This window comes from Carassius carassius, chromosome 30, assembly GCF_963082965.1.
Source record: "Carassius carassius chromosome 30, fCarCar2.1, whole genome shotgun sequence".
In the NCBI taxonomy this organism is placed as follows: domain Eukaryota; kingdom Metazoa; phylum Chordata; class Actinopteri; order Cypriniformes; family Cyprinidae; genus Carassius; species Carassius carassius.
The window spans coordinates 17,929,728-17,948,067 of NC_081784.1; the positions used below are offsets into that span (position 1 = coordinate 17,929,728).

The window sequence follows — 18,340 nt, forward strand, 5'->3', positions numbered from 1 at the left end:
CAACTGCTCCCCGGGCGCCGCAGCATAAATGGCTGCCCACTGCTCCGGGTGTGTGCTCACAGTGTGTGTGTGTGTTCACTGCTCTGTGTGTGTGCATTTCGGATGGGTTAAATGCAGAGCACAAATTCTGAGTATGGGTCACCATACTTGGCTGAATGTCACTTCACTTTCACTTTCACTTTCACTTATTAATCTATATACCATAATTTCTCAAATCAAAACCAGTAGTCAAATAAACGCCAGGCCTCTGATAGTGGCGGGGGCATGGTCAACACAGACAAATAAAGGCCGGTCTTAAATAAAGGCCGGGGGAAAATTTGTGTGGATAATCAGCAGAGTCAGATAATGAACGTACACGCTCACTGCTGGAGCGGTTCTCGTTCTCGAGTCAAGAACTGGTTGCATCAGTTTTTGGATCCCCAGTACACTGAACCGAGAACTGTTTCTGTCGGATGTGTCCGATTTGAGACCCGACAAGCTGATGATACTGCGCATGCGTGATTTACATTTAAAGTTTGGAGTAATCCTATGACTAGCATGCTAATATTAATGTTTCAACTGTGTGGAACATTTTCTTTCATTTTCCTTTCATTTTCTTTCCTCTAAAACAAAGAAAGAAAACAGCATATCCTATAGGGTTCTCCCAAGAAAGCCTGTCCTTTCCTGGCCTCGTCGATCATCAGATCATCTCTTGGCGTTCTATTATGGCAGAAACATCTCTGAAACAAAGCACTGCCAATTAATGCTCTATCAGCCTTCTGCCACCCTTCTCACACTATTACAGGAAGCCGTTTAGAGACAGACTACGAATGTTTTGAGTATGTCTTGCTCTGCTCCCTTTCCCTCCATTTTCTTTTAAACAAATCTCTTCTCAATGAGCAGCTGTGTTGATTTCATGCCACGGCCATTGTTCTTTGAGTCTTGATATTCAATAAAAGCTCATTGTAGTGGCAGCGCTGGCTGTTGTACTAACGAATGTGGGCATGGTAATTTTGCGGCGTTTTGCAGTCACGTCTGTCGTCTCCGTTTTTCCTGCCTTTGTGGGCCAAACGATGTGGCTAATCTAAGCGATTGTGGTGGGAAGATGAGAGATGGAGTGCGGGAATAAGAAAAAGCGAAGAAAGGGAATGAAGAATGAAGGTTTGAGCTGGCCCTGTCACCTGTTTAAGCTTCATCCGTGCTCCTGGCAAAAGAGAGAGTCAATAGAGGAAAGGAAGAGGGGGGAGAGGGTGAGAGACAAGGAGCAGGTGAGTCAACACACACAGCGGCAGCCTTCAATGACATGAATATGTATTAAACATGCTAAATGCAGGTTTCGGGTGTCAGCTTGATAATTTGCTTCACATTCAGATATGTCGAGGGGTGTGTGCCTGTGTGTGTGTATATTCTTTGACAGAGTGCATATTAAGAATGGCCGACTGAATGTGTGTGTGTGTGCGTGAGGTGAAAGTGAGAGGAATATCTGAGGTAACTAAGGGTTAAATAGACAGTAAGGTCTTCTTTTCTGTCGAAAGTACACACACACACCAAACACATCGCTGTCAGCACTCCTACTGAAAAAAGAATAAGAAATAAAATACTGCTGCAAAGTTCTCTACTAAATAAAATACTCTCAGTCTTAAACTAATATCACATAATAAAATATAATGAAAAATATAAATAAATAACTATGATTACAGTGCAGCATTACCAATCCCAGCTTGTAGGCCTGCTCATATTTAAAAAATATATTTAACTTTTCCAAAGTGTAAAGTGCAGCATCAACAGTTTAAGTTTTTAGACCTGCTCAGATTTCGTTATAGCGTTGGCCCGATCGGAATTAAGAGCAAAGGTCTGTTTAAATGCCGACGGGAGCTGCTTTTGAATTACAGTTATTTTTTTCCTAGTTGTAGTGATGTTCACACTCGCGTGATGCCTTTAGAAAACTTCAGCTGCAGAGCGGGATAATAGGGCGGGATTAGCGCTAAACGTGGAGACTTCCGACACTTATTATGTTCGTGTGGAAACTAAAATGTACCTATGTTCCACACACAAAATATTGCATTCGGTCATGCAGTGCACACGTGCACCGTACTGAAAGCCCTGTACTGAAACGGTCCGGTACGAATACACGTACAGTTACACCCCTAATATATATTGCTTCCTATTTGCTCAAATAGTAAAGAGAATAAATTATATTTGACTCGAATATGACTTTCCTTTTCATTTACAGATCCTGTCTATGTAAGTTCCACATCAGTCATTTATGAGCTTCCATTTCGGTTCAGACGCTGTCTTAGAAGGCAGCTGCCTATGTAGGGAGTGGGCAGCTTACAAGGTTTTGGAACAGAGCTACACACCAGTCCATACTGCAAGGATACTTTGAATTGCCTTCTCGTTGCCATCAGATAGCAGCACTTCCTTCACATCAGCACAAACTGCAATCTGCAGAAAAAGAAAAAAATAAGCAAACAAATAAATAAATAAAAGAAAAGACAGACATCCTCAGCACACTGTTTGCAAGCAGTCATATCTGAAGAGCGCTGATTTTTAAAGCCCTACTCCAAAACGACCACCCCTCTCTCTTTCTCCCTTGCTCCCTCTCATCCATCTCTGTCTGTCTCGCTCGTTTTTTCATTTTAAGTCTGCATTATTTTAATCATTCAATCAAATCAGTCAATACTTTTATCATTCCTGGTGGCTGGGAGCCCTCTATCTTGCTATCACTCTGTTGGGTAATTGCATTGTGACAGAGGATGATGGTGAGTGCTGAGCCTTTCATTTGCAGTGTGGCATTTATCAGGCAGGGCCATCACGCTCTGCTGTCACTCCTTACTCAGCTCGTGAGGCCTGCCTGATGCCCTTCATATAACTTTGTATTGCGAAGCTTCTACCTTTGTGTTGCTCCACTGTCAGCTCTTTCTGTCCTCTTTTTATACAGTCTTTTCATTCAAGTAGTCATCTTTATCAGAGCTACTGTGTAACAGTTGTTTGGAGAGGCGCAGTCGGCAGAAGCAGGGAGTGTGTGCGTTTGTAAAAGTGCTTGCAAGGTTTTATATATGTGCTTTTGAATAATGCTTTTTCGAATTTCTGACAGTTCTCAAACATGGGAAGCAAAAATTACTTTTTGGCACACCTGCCAATGCAGAGGGAATTTGTTTAATATTTTATTTCTTATGTATTTATTTCTTAGCAGTAGCAGTCAATATTATGCAGTTTAATGACGGGGTAATACTTAAGGAAAATTAGCATGTGTTATAGTACTGTTTAAAAGTTTGGGGTCAGTAAGATTTTATTGTTAAAAGATATTTTATTATGCGTTAAATTAAAAGTCACAGTAAAACATTTGTAATGTTACAAAGGATGTATACCCCAAATAAATAAAGTATACTTCTAATTATTCAAGTTTTTTATGTTTCTTAAGCATCATATCAGCATAGAATGATTTCTGAAGTATCATGCGACACTGAAGACTGGAAAATTGTTATTTTAAATTGTGAAAATATTTCAAAATATTACTGCTGAAGTGTATTCTATTAAATAAATGTAATCTTGGTGAGCATAAAAAAAAGTTCCTAATAAATTTGTTTTGATACTATATTGCGGCAAATATTTCACGACATCATAAAGAGAAAACCAGCATCTTAAATTTTTGCAGGTAAAAGTCTTTGCAAAGACACACAGATTGCAACAGGATTTCTTAAGTAGTTGTCAAAACAAAAAGGTTACATGCACTGACAAAATGAGACAATACAGCAGAATCATCTCTACAGATTGATGTAGTGTTTTTTGCCCTGTGGGCAAGAGTCAGGTCACAGGTCCCCACACCACCAGCTAGCCATATGGGCATCAAGACCAGCAGGAAACCAACCAGTCACCCAAGAAAAACATGGATGGCACTGCCAAAACCACAGCACTCCAGGGCACAAGACAGAAGAGAGCAGCAATCATTCCTTGCCAAGGACTTAAATAAACACGAGCATCAAGAAGCACTAAGTCAGACATGAGGAAAAGGAGGAATGCAAGTAAAAAAAAAAAATGTAGAGTGGGGGGATGAAGAGGGCGATCCACTAGCGGTCCGTAATGTCACAACACGGGGGTATTGAGTGGAGGGATATGGGAAGGCTGGTCTTGTGAAGGCGAAATCGATAACATGTTAAGCCTGTCCATCTGGAGAGGCTACTACAAACTACGATACACTACACACAGCCAGATCCTAAGCCACTGATGTGTGTGTATATGTGTGTCTTTGTCCAAGACAGAACAGAATGTGTTTGCATATGCAAGCCTGTGTGTTTGAACGCTTTTGATGAAGTTAGCCCATTGGGCCACGTGTGTTTATGGTCACTGAGGTAGAAATGTCAATTTGTGCTGGCTGATTTCACGTTGCTTACAATATGCCCATGTTAGATTACCCATGCTGATCCAAATTGCCCATTTGCTTGTGACTGTCTGTCTGTGTGAGAACTGTATGCAGTTTTTGCTTTCACTTTTGACTTACCATGAGACCTGCAAGACACGTCATCCCTCCACCCAGCTCACACACCGCGGAGCCCCTGTGAGACAGAGAGACACAGAGGGGTTTGATGCGCCGTTTAGCGTTAACATTGAAGTACATGAGTATGAGAGTGAAGTTTTTCAGCTCAAATGAGACGAAAACAGGAGAATTGGAGCGATAGAGAAAGAGAGCGAGATGCTGTTGTGTCTTAACAACAACGCTAATTAACTTGCTCGTGTAGCGGGATGCCATTGATTGGAATGCAATTCCACTGGGCTCATTGATCTCAACCTTCCTCTCTCTCCTCTCTGCATGTAAGCGGCTGTATATGGGTTTACAAAAGAAAGCTCAATTGTCCTTTTTTCTGCTGGAAATTTGGATTTGGGCTACAACAGGAATGGGAAGCTAATTAAACATACAGGATCAATTTTCTGCTTTGATTCTGTACTGTACTGTAAGTACCTTGATTCATTACAGATGGCAATACTTCAGTATTGTCAAATACATCATTCTAAATTAGGTGAGACAAAATATACTGGTATTGATTATAACCTTAATAAAAATTATATCATGTTAATACTGTTGGAAATCTTTGTAAATAATCCAGAGGCAATAAATAGTAGGTGGCAGTATTGGAAACTAATGCTAGTTGGTTGCAATCCGTCATAAACAGAAACTACCGAAAAAAAGTAGTTTCCAAGCTTGGGAGTTTTTTTGAATTAAAAAAAAAAAAAAAAAAATAAAAAAAGGACGGGATTATAGACCCCTAGTCAGAAAGTTCTGACCTTTTTGTACAATTTTGTACAGTTATTGTTAGAAATTCTCTACCTGCCTCCAAAAACTCACATTTTAAGTGATTCATTTCATTGTAGGGAAAATCTGAAATTGGGTTACAAGCATTAAAAATAAAACATAATTCACCTATTAATTGATTACTTATTGCTTTCTAAAATGCTTAATGCATTTAGCTAATTTTATGCTCTTAGTAGTCAAATATGGCACAAAACACTTATCCTCGTTGCAAGTGAACATCTGGCTAATTAGCCTAGCTTCTGCAGAAGAGTTTGACTGGACAAATAGTCTTTAAACCATATGTCAATAACTATAGATATACAGTATATTCAAAGTAAATAAGCCCAATTGGCTATCCTATCTAAAAACAATACATTTAACTGCATTTTATTTTATTAATAGCATTTTTGCTTTTCTTTCCTCAAAACAAACCTGCCATTTTTTAGTCATATCGCAATAATATACTCAGACATATTGTATATACAGAGACCTACAGTACACACCCAAACAGAATAATTCATATGAAAGGTAATTCATATAATTCTCACAGAAATGGAGGATTTACACAAAGACTATAATTAGCATCGAGTTCATTTGTGTTCGTCATACACAAAATATACAGTAGAGAGTCAAAAGCAGCCCAGAGCCACACACCAGAACTGTTTTCTCTCTCTCTCACACACACGCAGCCAGCTTGACTTCATCATTTTGCAAGTCCCCCTGTGTTTGTCTGCTCTCAGCCTGTGATCCGACACCTTCCATTGACAGAGAGAGAGAAGAGTGGAGGATGAAGAGAGAGCGATTGTTGTATGAGGGAGTGCAATTAAAAATTAATGCGCACAAAACTGCTAGTATGAGCCACGGCGGGGACAAAGCCCCAGTGACAGGTAGCTATTTGGCTGTACATTGGGCTAGTGGAAAAAAGGCAAAAAAGCAGAGGGTTGAAGAGAAGAGATGGGCGCTCTCTGTAAATTGACTTTTTTTTTGTTCTGCTTTATCCTCCTCTTTTTCTCTTTTTGGTGAGTGCCTGATAACAGGTCTGGAAGATAGCGAGAGGGTGACAGTCCTTGATGACATACAGGAACAAGAGCACACGTTGACAACACACACACCCACACACACACACACACACACACACACACACACATATACAGATGCAAATTAACTTCAGTTTTTAATTTAGAGGTCTGAATATGCACCAGACCAAATCACAACAGATCACACGTCTTAACACCCTCCATACGCATACACACACCCACACACACCCACACACACACACACACACACACACACACACACACACACACACACACACACACACACACACACACACAGAGGCTCCTACAGAAGCATTGGTCCAAGGGTGCAAATCTTGCTCTGTCTCTATATGCCCAGCTGACCTTCAGCTTGCTGCTATGTAATCGATAAGCCTCTCTTCCCTCTTCTGCCTCTTGAATGTAAAAACAGGAAATCAAAGGCTTCTGTACCGCCTTGAGTGCAAATCAGAAAGTGTCCCTTGCTTCTCTGTCATATGGCCAAAGTGAGAGAGAGAGAAAAAGGGAGAGAGAGAGAAGGAGAGAGAGAGAGAGAAGGGGGCTCACGTAAACATGTGACTTTTCTTCAGGCAATAGTAGGCCATCACCTCTTCAGAAGGCCAGACACCTGAAAGAGAATGAGAGCGCGGTTAGATACCGTAAAGTGTATGAAGTGTGATGGTACTTACTAGTGCACCAAACCTCCAAGTTTGTTTACAATACCGGGTATTACTACACAGTTTTTACCATCACATATAAAATAAATTTAGTGCACATCAGAACATAATCTGGCTATGAGTCATCCATTCAAATATGAAAGGGCCTTCTGACTGAGATAGTTAAACCACTGATCATAACTCATATGATTTACCCTGATGTTTAGGAGCAGGAAATAGACTAAAAGCCTAAATGCATTAAAAGTGACAGTTTCTCAAGAAACAAACCCTATACATTTCTTTAGGATTTTTTGATGACCTCAAAATTCTAAAGAACAGCATTTATTTAAAATGTAAATCTTTTGTAATATTATAAATGCTTTTACTTTTGATTCCTTTAAGCATTTTTGCTGATTAAAAGTATTAATTTCTCTGATCTTTCTGTCTCTATACATATTTTTTTTCATTTGTTGTTAAATCAGTAAATTAAGTTAATAAATAATGTTTTACCAAAAGAAATAGAATTGTATATACATAATTACAAAAACTTATTTTTTATTTTTTTTAGCGAACATTCATCTAGTCGATCATGTCATGTAGTTACTATAGTATAACCATCAAAATTTGTCTCACATTTCCTTGCATAACAGATGAGAATGATACTTTTAATGTACAGTATAGATGGCCAGATCATAAAAAAAACTGAAACTCACTATGTTGAACATTATTTATCAAAGACTGCAAGGAAACATTCAATTTTTACATACCATAACCTCACACTAGGATGCTACAAGCCTAGTTAGTAACCTTCACATGATGCAACATAAAGACAGTGTCTCACAGTTCGCTTTCAACACACACACACACACACACACACACACACACACAAACAAGATTCTGGCTACTTAGGCTTGTAAGCTGTGCACAGAGAGAGTGGGGGTCCAGTGAACGATTATCACAAGAAGCAGGCTGGTGGTCTTATCACCCACTGTCAGCCTCTGCTCCTTCTGCTAGCTCCAGCAAGAGCCATAAAGCTGCTATTGTCTAACAGACACACACACACACACACACACACACACACACACACACACACACAGCTGAGGAAAATAGTCATTTCAATAACTTAGGCCCCTGAGCTATCTGCCTTTCATGGGAGCTCTTACGTGTTTGGATTTGTGTGTGTAACTTTACTTTCGTTTGCAACATATCTTCATGTATAAATTTGTGAAGTGTTTTAAAAGAAAGAAGAAAGAAAACTGTGTATTTGGTTTGTGAGCACTGGGTCATTCTAAGAAACGCTTGTACCTTTCTTCAACATTTTAACCATTAACCACATTCTGTGGAACACAAAAGAATGGTAAAAAGTCATATAGGTTTTAATTTTTAGTACTCTATAACTTTAATTAACAGATTTTAATGTCATAATATAAATATGCTTACAAAAAGACTGTTAACTTCATTCCCAGCATTATGACACAAGGTTCTTCTTAGGAGAATGAAATCTCAAGATTCGCACAAATATACACTTTTTAATTATCACAAGGTTAAAGGTAACAGGGTTGACATTTTAACACTATCGCCTACTTATAAACGTAGGGATTTTATTGTCCTGCAAGAATTCACATCTGGAAAATCAGCTATTCTTCTGCTAATACATAAATTCTTAAATGTATTTTTCATATAGGTGCGTGTAGGACATGAGTGATGCTGTTTTGCAGGAAGACCTGGCTAATGTTTCTGTTCAGTCAGTGCATGCAAGAATGGCAGTAATAGAGAGGGTTAGAGAGAGGGTGAGAAAATGTGTGTGTGTTTGTGTGTGAGAGAGCGTGTGTAAGACAGAGTCGATTTAATAAGCAGCTTATGACCTGCCTTTCAGGAAGACCTGTTAAAGCCCACCATCATCTTGAGATTAACTCACCCAAGCAAGATTTAATAATATCTATTGATAAAACGTCAACATATGCCTCTGCCATTAAAAGAAGGCAGCACCTGCTTGCTATTCCACTTGCTGATGTACCATCTGACATTTTGAGAGGCTAGTGTAAGATTTATCACATAAGGATTGTAGCTAGACGGGAAAAAAACTACAACTTATGACACTTAGAGGTCACAACAACATTAACTTTTAGACTCATCCAGGAGGCACTTGTGCCGATTAATTCGGCTGACTGTAATCTCCGAAGTCTCAGCCTCCTCTATGATTTATATGACTGGAGATTTAAAAATCCAGTAACAGTGCATTTGAATGATGGGCTAAATCTTATTGCTTTGCATTTTGATAAAACCAGAACTATGCTCAAGTGTAACAGAGGCTTGAGGTGTCTTCATGTATTAACTGCTGTACTGTTACATACATCAAAGAACATTTCTGGAGAAAGTGCCCTAGGTTTCTCAAATAAACTCTCAGAGTATAAATAGCTTAATGACATTCTCATAAGTTCGACGTCTTTAAAAATGACATTTGAAAATGGACTGATTCAGCAATTGTACAAATGGCCAGATAACATAGGGGCTGCTTAATAAGGGCAGGAGTTTTTCTGATTTTAGAGGTCTTTTCAATAATGATACGCTGAGATAAAATTAAGGCAATAGGTGGATTTCTTTTCATACTCTCAGCTGAAGTACACCATTTCTTCTTTTTATTCACTGTGTGCTGAATAGTGACAATGCACTAACTTCGCAAATACAGTTGATGTTCTGACAAATTGCAGTAAATGTGCAACAAATCGTGAAAACCAAAAAGTTATTAATTAATAAAGCTGCTCTGAGACAGTCGAAAGCACAATACAAATACACATGACTATGAAACACTATGTTATGCAACAGTTTTCCAATAATGCATAAGCATAATACCATAATACATTTATGGGAATATTAGAGGCCGGCCGATATATCGGGCCGATATATGTCATTTTTTTTATATATCGGCATCGGCCGATATCCGTGTTTAGTAGCGCCGATTTAAAGTCAGGCACGTCGGCGGGCAGCCCCGTGTTATTGGTGCGGTGGAAAGTGCTGCTGCAGCAGCATGTGAAGCACCCCAAGCCAAAACTTTTGGAAGATTCAACAGCAGTCCTGGAAGATAAAGGTAGTCAGAGAATTTTGCTCTGTAAATGGGGTGGAGAAGTTGACAGCTCTAACAAACACTGCAGCGTGACGTTACCAAAGTAAACTGTCTCTGACGTTACTCCGCCCCGCTCACAGACAGCACCGTGCTCGGAGCATAGACAGTAAAAGAAATGGACACAGCGACCCCATTGGAACTCAATTGAGACAAGTGAAGCCCATTTTTAGCAATTTTTAGCACTTCCGTTTCTGACGCGCAGACTCAAACTAAGCTTGATGACGTCAGCAACCTGTCTGACAGATGTAAATCTTCTAGTAGCTGTGTTCTATGACGCAATCGTTAGCCTTTTTTTTTTACAAAAACTGTTTCTACGGGGCCATAATGTAACATAGAAGGTAATGGAGCCCTTTATACATTGTCGTGTATCTTTAGAAATAAATAATGGACAAATGGAGTCTTTAAACGCTTTAGATGTAAAGTTATTCGCTGTCAAAGTGACGCCAAAATGAATGCAAAGTCAATGGGATGCTAACGCAAGTGAAGCTCTGCTACAAGATGGCAGCTCGCAGCCGACTTCAACTTCCGGTCGACTTCCTTGCCGCCTGGCTCGGAGAGACAGCTGTCCTGGAGCTGCCCAGAACGGTGAATGAGATTTGTTCGGAAGCATGGTTTGATGCAGACAATAACCAGTTTTCCATCCAACTCATTTGTATTTAGGGATGTCAATATTCGATAATTTCCATGATCGATCCTCGTTTAAATTAATGATCAATTAATTACTTTAATGCTGCAAAATGCGTCTGCAGCGGTATTATTATTATGTGCAAAAGCCACTTGGAAAAAAAGCTTTCTCATCCGAATTAAAGGGGTTTTAGTCTGAACAAAATGCTAGTAGCAGGACTGTAAAATGAATAGATGTGATTATGATCATTTGATAAAATGAAGAGAGCGCGCCATACGTAGGAGATCATTTTACTTTGTTGACTGTTTCTCATCAAGGAGACCGCTGAATGCGCCTCTTTAAATGGTTTCGTGGTGCTTGTTGTTGTATTTTAAAACGCATCTGAAATGTTTTCAAATGACACACTATAGTAGTGGTGCAACGGATCATCATTGATCCGTGATCCGTTCGGATCAATATCTTCGGTTCAGCACACACGTGACCCGCGGATTGATTTATGAAAAAAAAAAGTTGCGCATGTTTAGTCCACACTCAGTGGTAATGGCGAGCGGAGGAATGGAGGAGCTTGAACGGCCGGTTCATTTTGGATTCCCTGTCAGATATAATGATGAGGAAAGAGGTTAGAGTGAAAATATTGTGCCAGATCTTTATGAACAGGAGAAGAAAACAGTTGTGGATGAACTATCCCGAGCATCCTCTGTTGCGCTCACGACAGACGGGTGGACGTCCAGGGGGACGGAGAGCTCTGTGACGATAACTGCTCACTTCATCACCGCACACTGGAAGATGAGAAGTTGGGCTATTATGTTAAAAAGAAGATATTATGTGCACTTTAAGTTGATTTCATATATTTTAATTTAATAATTTAATGTTAATAAAAAAAGACAAAACGTATGTTTATTTGTCTTTATTTGTTTATTTGTTTATTATTATGTTTTTTTTTTGCATGCAAATGAAGGGAAAAACTTCAAGATATCAGCCCTAAAAATCGGCAGCACATATCGGCCATCGGCTGACCCTGACCTCTAAACATCGGCATCGGCTATAGAAAAACCCATATCGGTCGATCTCTAGGGAATATTCCATAAACATTTAGGCACAGTTTATAATTATTTCCAGGAATATTCAGTTTGGCACACCAAAACATTACGAAATTAAACACCTTTTGTCAGCGTATTCAATGTGCAAATTTTTTGCTTGATGCTTTTGTCATGACATCAATAGACACAAAGAGTCTTGAATCTGAAACTTAAATATAAAAAACAAACTTATAAGCACAGAACAATGTATGTCAAGGTGTGAGTTTTATTTTGGCCAGGAGTCAAGATGCACTTGAGGAAATGAAGAAGCCATGAGGTGATAGCATATAAAAACACCTCCTCACGGGATAATGCAATCACTTCTCACCTTCAATTTCCAAATTTGATGTAAAACCCTTAATAACTGCTATTAAACAAAAATGTAGATATACAGGATTAAATAGCCGCTCAATACTAGCTGAACAAACTAGGTGTTTAGTGTCTTTTAGCTATATTGTCCTCTACTGAACTTAAAGATGAAGTGTTTTAAACTTGTTAGGGTTAGAAAGTGCTGAAAAAAAGTCAATATTTTTGAGATTTTTCTTGGTGAGGCAAGAGGCGAGGAAATTTCACACTACCACTAAGCTATTGTGGTCCTACTGCAAGCAGCCTATGTGTCGGTAAACTCTTAACCTTGTGAACTTTGGAAAGGTGCAGTGCCTAGCTAATCCCGGTGGAAATGCAAGACACTAATCATATGAGCTGGGATGAGACGCACAGATGCCGTCTGGCCCTTACTTACGTACACACTATAGCCACAGTGTACTGGAGCGACTTGTTTGCTTGCATATATATGTAGAGACCCTCAACGTCATGGATTTAAATAGAACAATGAACAAGACAAACAATCAGCTTACCACACCACTTTATGAGCTGTTAGATACTGAGGTCACAGATTAGCATGCCATAGAGCTTTAGCTAAAAACCTATAATAAATCAATCATACAGCATGACATTACAAATCTAAGATCCAGGAAATAGAACAAAAAAAGAGAAAGTTGTGCATTCCCTCCTCCCTTTAAGGACGTGGTGGGACCTTGAGCTTTCTCCAGATGATCTCCACATTACCGCCGGCCTCTGATAATTCCTAAGCCTCCTCCATTTCAGATCCAATAACGGATAAGAGCGCATTTCAGCATGATCAACTGCAATCTGTTCCCTCACACCGCTACTTTACTCCAACTCAGGATTACTGAACACACACTCACTCACTCTCACACGTACAACCACAGACAACCAAAGTCACTGTGTTGCTTGGAGAGGATGGGCAGAGTTGGGGTCTGAAGCAATCAGAGGTGCAATCTTGTCTAAAACATGGAATACAGTCCCTGCAAGAGTTCAACAAAAGGATGTAGAAACCAATCATGACCGTTTAAGACCTGGGACCATATACAGAAACTTCCCATAATACAGATTTGAGAAGTTTAATGTGATCTTAATCAGTATGGTTACTAAACAGATATGATACAGATATGATTCTGAGTTACAAAGTGATGCACAATGCTAGGTCATGTCTAACAGACAGCAACAGTGCCCACTCATTTTTACAGTGTTCTTGTTCCAGAAGTGTTTTTTCCCATTAATTATTCCCATGGGGATTTTAAAAAGTCCTGATTCAAGTGCTGTAAGCCTTGAACCAAACAAACCAGCAACAATGTGAATCACAACATTACAAACTTTGATTTAAAGCTAAAGGTATTTGAAAACCAGACAAAAAGACAAAGATACAAGACTGTATACTTTAAAGAGGGAAAGAACTCCTCATAAAGCAACATTAAAGACAAACTAATAAAAAAGATTTTTAAAAGATTTATTATATAAAACTATTATTTATATATTTTACATACATATACATATACATACATATACATATATATACAGTACAGACCAAAAGTTTGGAAACATTACTATTTTTAATGTTTTTGAAAGAAGTTTCTTCTGCTCATAAAGCCTGCATTTATTTGATCAAAAATACAGAAAAAACTGTAATATTGTGAAATATTATTACAACTTAAAATAATAGTTTTCTATTTGAATATACTTTAAAAAAATAATTTATTACTGTGATGCAAAGCTGAATTTTCAGCATCATTACTCCAGCATTCAGTGTAACATGTAACTTCCAGTCTATCACATGATCATTTAGAAATCATTCTAATAATCTGATTTATTATGAGTGTTGGAAACAGTTCTGCTGTCTAATATATTTGATGAATAAAAGGTTAAAAAGAACTGCATTTATTCAAAATAAAAAAAATTATAATAATATATATTCTAATAATATATTTTCTCAACTATCACTTTTTATCAATTTAACACATCCTTGCTGAATAAAAGTATTGATTTTATAAAAAAAAAAGAAAAAAAAATGACTGACCCCAAATTAATGACCAGTAGTCTATATTGTTATTGCAAAATATTTATATTTTAAAAACATAGCTTCATTTTTTTTTTTACTTTTTATTCATCAAAGTATCCTAAAAGGTATCACATGTTCTGAAGAAATATTAAGCAGCAGAACTGTTTTCAACTTTGATAATGAATCATCATATTAGAATGATTTCTAAAGGATCATGTGATAATGATCCTAAAAATTCAGCTTTGCATCACAGAAATAAATGATAATTTAAAGTATAATAAATTTAAAAACAATTATTTTAAATTGTAATAATATATCACAATATTATTTTTTTTCTGTATTTTTGATCAAATAAATGCAGGCTTGATGAGCAGAAGAAACTTCTTTCAAAAACATAAAAAATAGTAATGTTTCCAAACTTTTGGTCTGTACTGTATATACATACATATATATATATATATATATAATTTGGGCTGCATGATAAATCACATTTAATGTGCAGTTGAACAATGTGTGTGTGTGTGTGTGTGTGTGTGTGTGTGTTTGTTATACTATATAAATGGATGGAGAGAGAAGGGGAACAAGTTTAGGACATGACCATAGTCATACTTGAACCCGAGTCCCCATGAGAACAACAGTTCTGCTGTTGTGTATTTACGTCACTGCTCTGACGTCTTATAATGGCTTTAAACATACATGATCACATTTAAAATGTATTACTGTCAGTCTTTTGCTTTTCTTAAATTTGAGCATTACATAATGTGAAGCTGTTTTCGCACTGCTGCCAGACTTTTTAGTCATCCTGTTATGAATAACCTTTGGATTGGCATCCATCAAGTTTCCAAAAACAAAGTTATGAGTTATACAGAGTTATGAGCCAAAATAACTACATCAATACATTCATATACGTATTATTACAGTTTTAAAAAATGGCTCATTCCATGACGTATCTGGACATACCGCCCACTCCTAAAATACTCGGTTCACATTTGACAAGCTTAATCTTTTACAATGCAAACCCACACAGGCATTCATACAGACACACACTCCTCAGCAATTTCCAGTGAACACACAGAGCAACGGAAAAAAAGAAGCCTCTAACAACACAGCTCCAGCACACCGAAATGACAGAATACAGGGGGAAAAGCCTTTCTGTCTTGCCCAGCTATGCATACAAGTGTGTTTTCAAAGCCGCAACACTGTGCCTCGGGTAGATAAGGCCGCCCTCCTCACTTGGTAAACAACTTTTTTGGATTAGGGGTGGCGGCATATAATGAGGGTAGAAGAGCTATCGCTGCATTGTCACCGGCGTGCAAGGGGGCCAGGGCAACTCTTTGCACTGCTATTTATCCGGTTGTCTGATAGCTTACTTATCTGTGAGAGAAAATGGCAAACTTGCAGAATCTCATCTTCGCAGCGGCGCGACGCTGACGGCAGACTAATAGATATATCAGCACGCGGGTGTGGGGCTAAGCCGGTCAGATGAGTGGGTGCAGGACACAGCTGATTGATTAACATAGGATGGAACAGCACCGGCCATTGTCAACCCCAGATTACGGGTGCCACGCAGGCCTAAATTGCTTACTTCTCTCTGTTGCACCGTGGAACAGGGGCCTGCCAAATTACAGCCCTGTCACCTGAACAAGGTCTATTTGGGGACTGTTAATGCATATAAACAATTAAAGCGAGAGGGAGAGAAATCATAGGGATGAATAGAGAGAGATGCGGGGAAAGAGTTAGATGAGGAAAAAAGAGGGGTGAGGAGAAGGGTGATGAGATTGTAAAGGCACTTGCTAACAAATATCTCCCCTTCTAGGCACAGACCTTTCTATTGTGAGAAATGAACTGTTTTAGTGCATGCAGGAAATTACCTCTGAGCGTATTACTACTTTTATGAGGTTATTGCCAAGGCTGATACATACATCTTTTAATTATCTGTGTTGGCCGATATTATTTTTCTGTTCAGACAATATGTCAGAAGCAGGGAATTATAATTTAATGGTATGAAAGACTTTGATTTTGAAAAAGCTTAGAATGGCAGCGTGAGAACCCATGGAGCTCCTGTTCTCAGTCTTCATCAGTTTACAGTCTATGCTTAATGTCGTCAAACTCTAAATTCTTATATGCTGTGCTCTATCCAGTTTGCAGCTACGTCATATTTATATTATATTGTGTGCTAAATGCAAAATTATTGCTAACTTGTTTTTATTGGGTAAAAAAAAAAATTACATTTAAATTTAAATAAATGTTTTTTGAAAAATACTATAAAAGAATTACAGAAACAATAGATTTTTCATTCCAGTTCAAACTTTTTTTCATATTAATTAAAAAAACTATATAATTGAATAATATTATGTAAAATAAATATAATTTTAATTTCAGCTGTTGTTTTGCATGTGCTTATACGGTCATATTTTTGTGATATCATATCTATCAGCTTTCGGCCACTCTAAAATCTCTCTCTGAAATATCAAGATCAGCCATAAAAAAAAAATCATATCTGTCAACCCCTATTAATGATCAGTCTCCAAGAACAAAATATATTTCAACAAGAATTACTTAGCAAACATATTTATTTATGTGTCTGGAAAAAAAAGTTCCTATCATAAACATTTAAAAACGAGCCATCAGATGAAAATAGTGTCAGTGTGGCCCACTTCCCTTGTTGTATAGCATCTCAGCACTCTCATTGGCAGCTCCCTTAACCTACATTACTGCACGGCCCTGTAGGGGATAGAGGAACAGCACTGTGAGAAAATGTGTGTGCTCAGTGGGTGATAATGTGTGAACAGTTATCCACTGCTGCAGGTGTGGGTGTGTGTGTGTGTGTGAGATTAAATGTGTACAGGTGAGAATGTGTTAACTGCTATAACAATGGACAGGTCAAAACCGAACACACACACACACACACACACACACACACACACACATCTCAAGGGCTGCACTGTCTATCATAAAGACGGAACTTTTTTATGAACTGTAACCATCCATGGTGTCATTCTTTTGACAGGTACTGCAACCAGTTTTTGACCCTACCAGTGAATATTAATTTATTCATATAATAAAGATATGGCTTGAGGTTGCTTGTTCCCTTAAGCACACTACAAGAACCTGATGACTGACTTGTCAAGTATAAACTGTCTACTACATAAGTTTACTGTGCATTAATCCTGGTCTAGGAGCATTCTTTCCTGTCCAAAGCCTAAACTCAACATCTTGATGTTACATTTCATTTATAATATATATATATATATATATATATATATATATATATATATATATATGAGAAAAAATTTAATTTAATTAAATGTTACATTATTCAGCAGAAAATCTAATTAATTAATTAATTATTACTTTATTTAATTAGTGTGCTGACATGTGCAACTGTCGTGTTGTTTGTGCACTAAAACCTTTTTGAAAAAGTTTGTAACAAGTAAAAACTACCGTTACATAATCAACTAGTTTTTGAACAGTTAGATCATTGTGACCCTTCCTGACACTCTAGGGAAGAGAATAAAAGAGAAAGGGACACAGAGAAGAAAAATAAGTCGTTAAATAAAATAAAAAGCAACAGATGAGAGATAACCGACTCCAGTGTGTGATTGAGTTGAATAAGTCTGTGATTTGCATTTCACTCATTGTGGTGGAGCATTAAGGTCACAGAGCATTCCATAGAGCACATATGCTGGCTGTACCCTCAACACTGCATACAGCAAGGGCCACTGCATTCCCTCTGTATCTCTCTCTGGCTCTCTCTCTTTGTCTGAGAATGGGCAAGCAGGGCGCCTGCAGGCTGTGCTTTGCGTTGCCGCTTTTCACTCTAAACGGAGATGAGTGCGGTGATATCCCCGGGCCAGCTCACGGGGCCTCTATCTAACCCGAAATGATTTTTAGCACGCAGACTCAAGCACGTCCCAGAAGCAATGTCAACCCACTGCCAGCGTCTCTCTTTTTCTGCCTCCTCCTTTGTCTCTTTCTGTGTGTGTGTGCGCGTGTGGATTTGTGGGAGAGAGAAAAGCAGTACAGACAGGGGGAAGTTAAAAAGCTTAGCAGCGAGGGTCAGCTCGCGACACAAGGGCTTATCGTTTTTCTGTCGCTCCCCTGCCGGCAGAAGAAGGGACCTTTTTTTTCTCTCTTCCTCTTTCAGGTGAAAAGCTTACTACTTCCCCTGCTCTCTCTGTCGTTTTCTCTTGT

The 18,340-nt window shown here is 38.3% G+C and overlaps 1 protein-coding gene across 3 annotated transcripts in view; it reads right to left on the reverse strand.

The window, feature by feature from the left end:
* The window catches only part of LOC132110786 (calmodulin-lysine N-methyltransferase-like), a 108,196-nt gene that overhangs the window by 25,818 nt on the left and 64,038 nt on the right, over positions 1–18,340 (reverse strand). For all 3 annotated transcript variants that reach the window (XM_059517726.1, XM_059517725.1, XM_059517727.1), the window contains exons 5-7: positions 6,871–6,931; positions 4,481–4,535; positions 2,361–2,424 (exon numbers count right to left, since the gene is read on the reverse strand). In XM_059517726.1, coding sequence (XP_059373709.1) covers positions 2,361–2,424; positions 4,481–4,535; positions 6,871–6,931 — 180 coding nt within the window. The remainder of the gene's footprint in view (positions 1–2,360; positions 2,425–4,480; positions 4,536–6,870; positions 6,932–18,340) is intronic.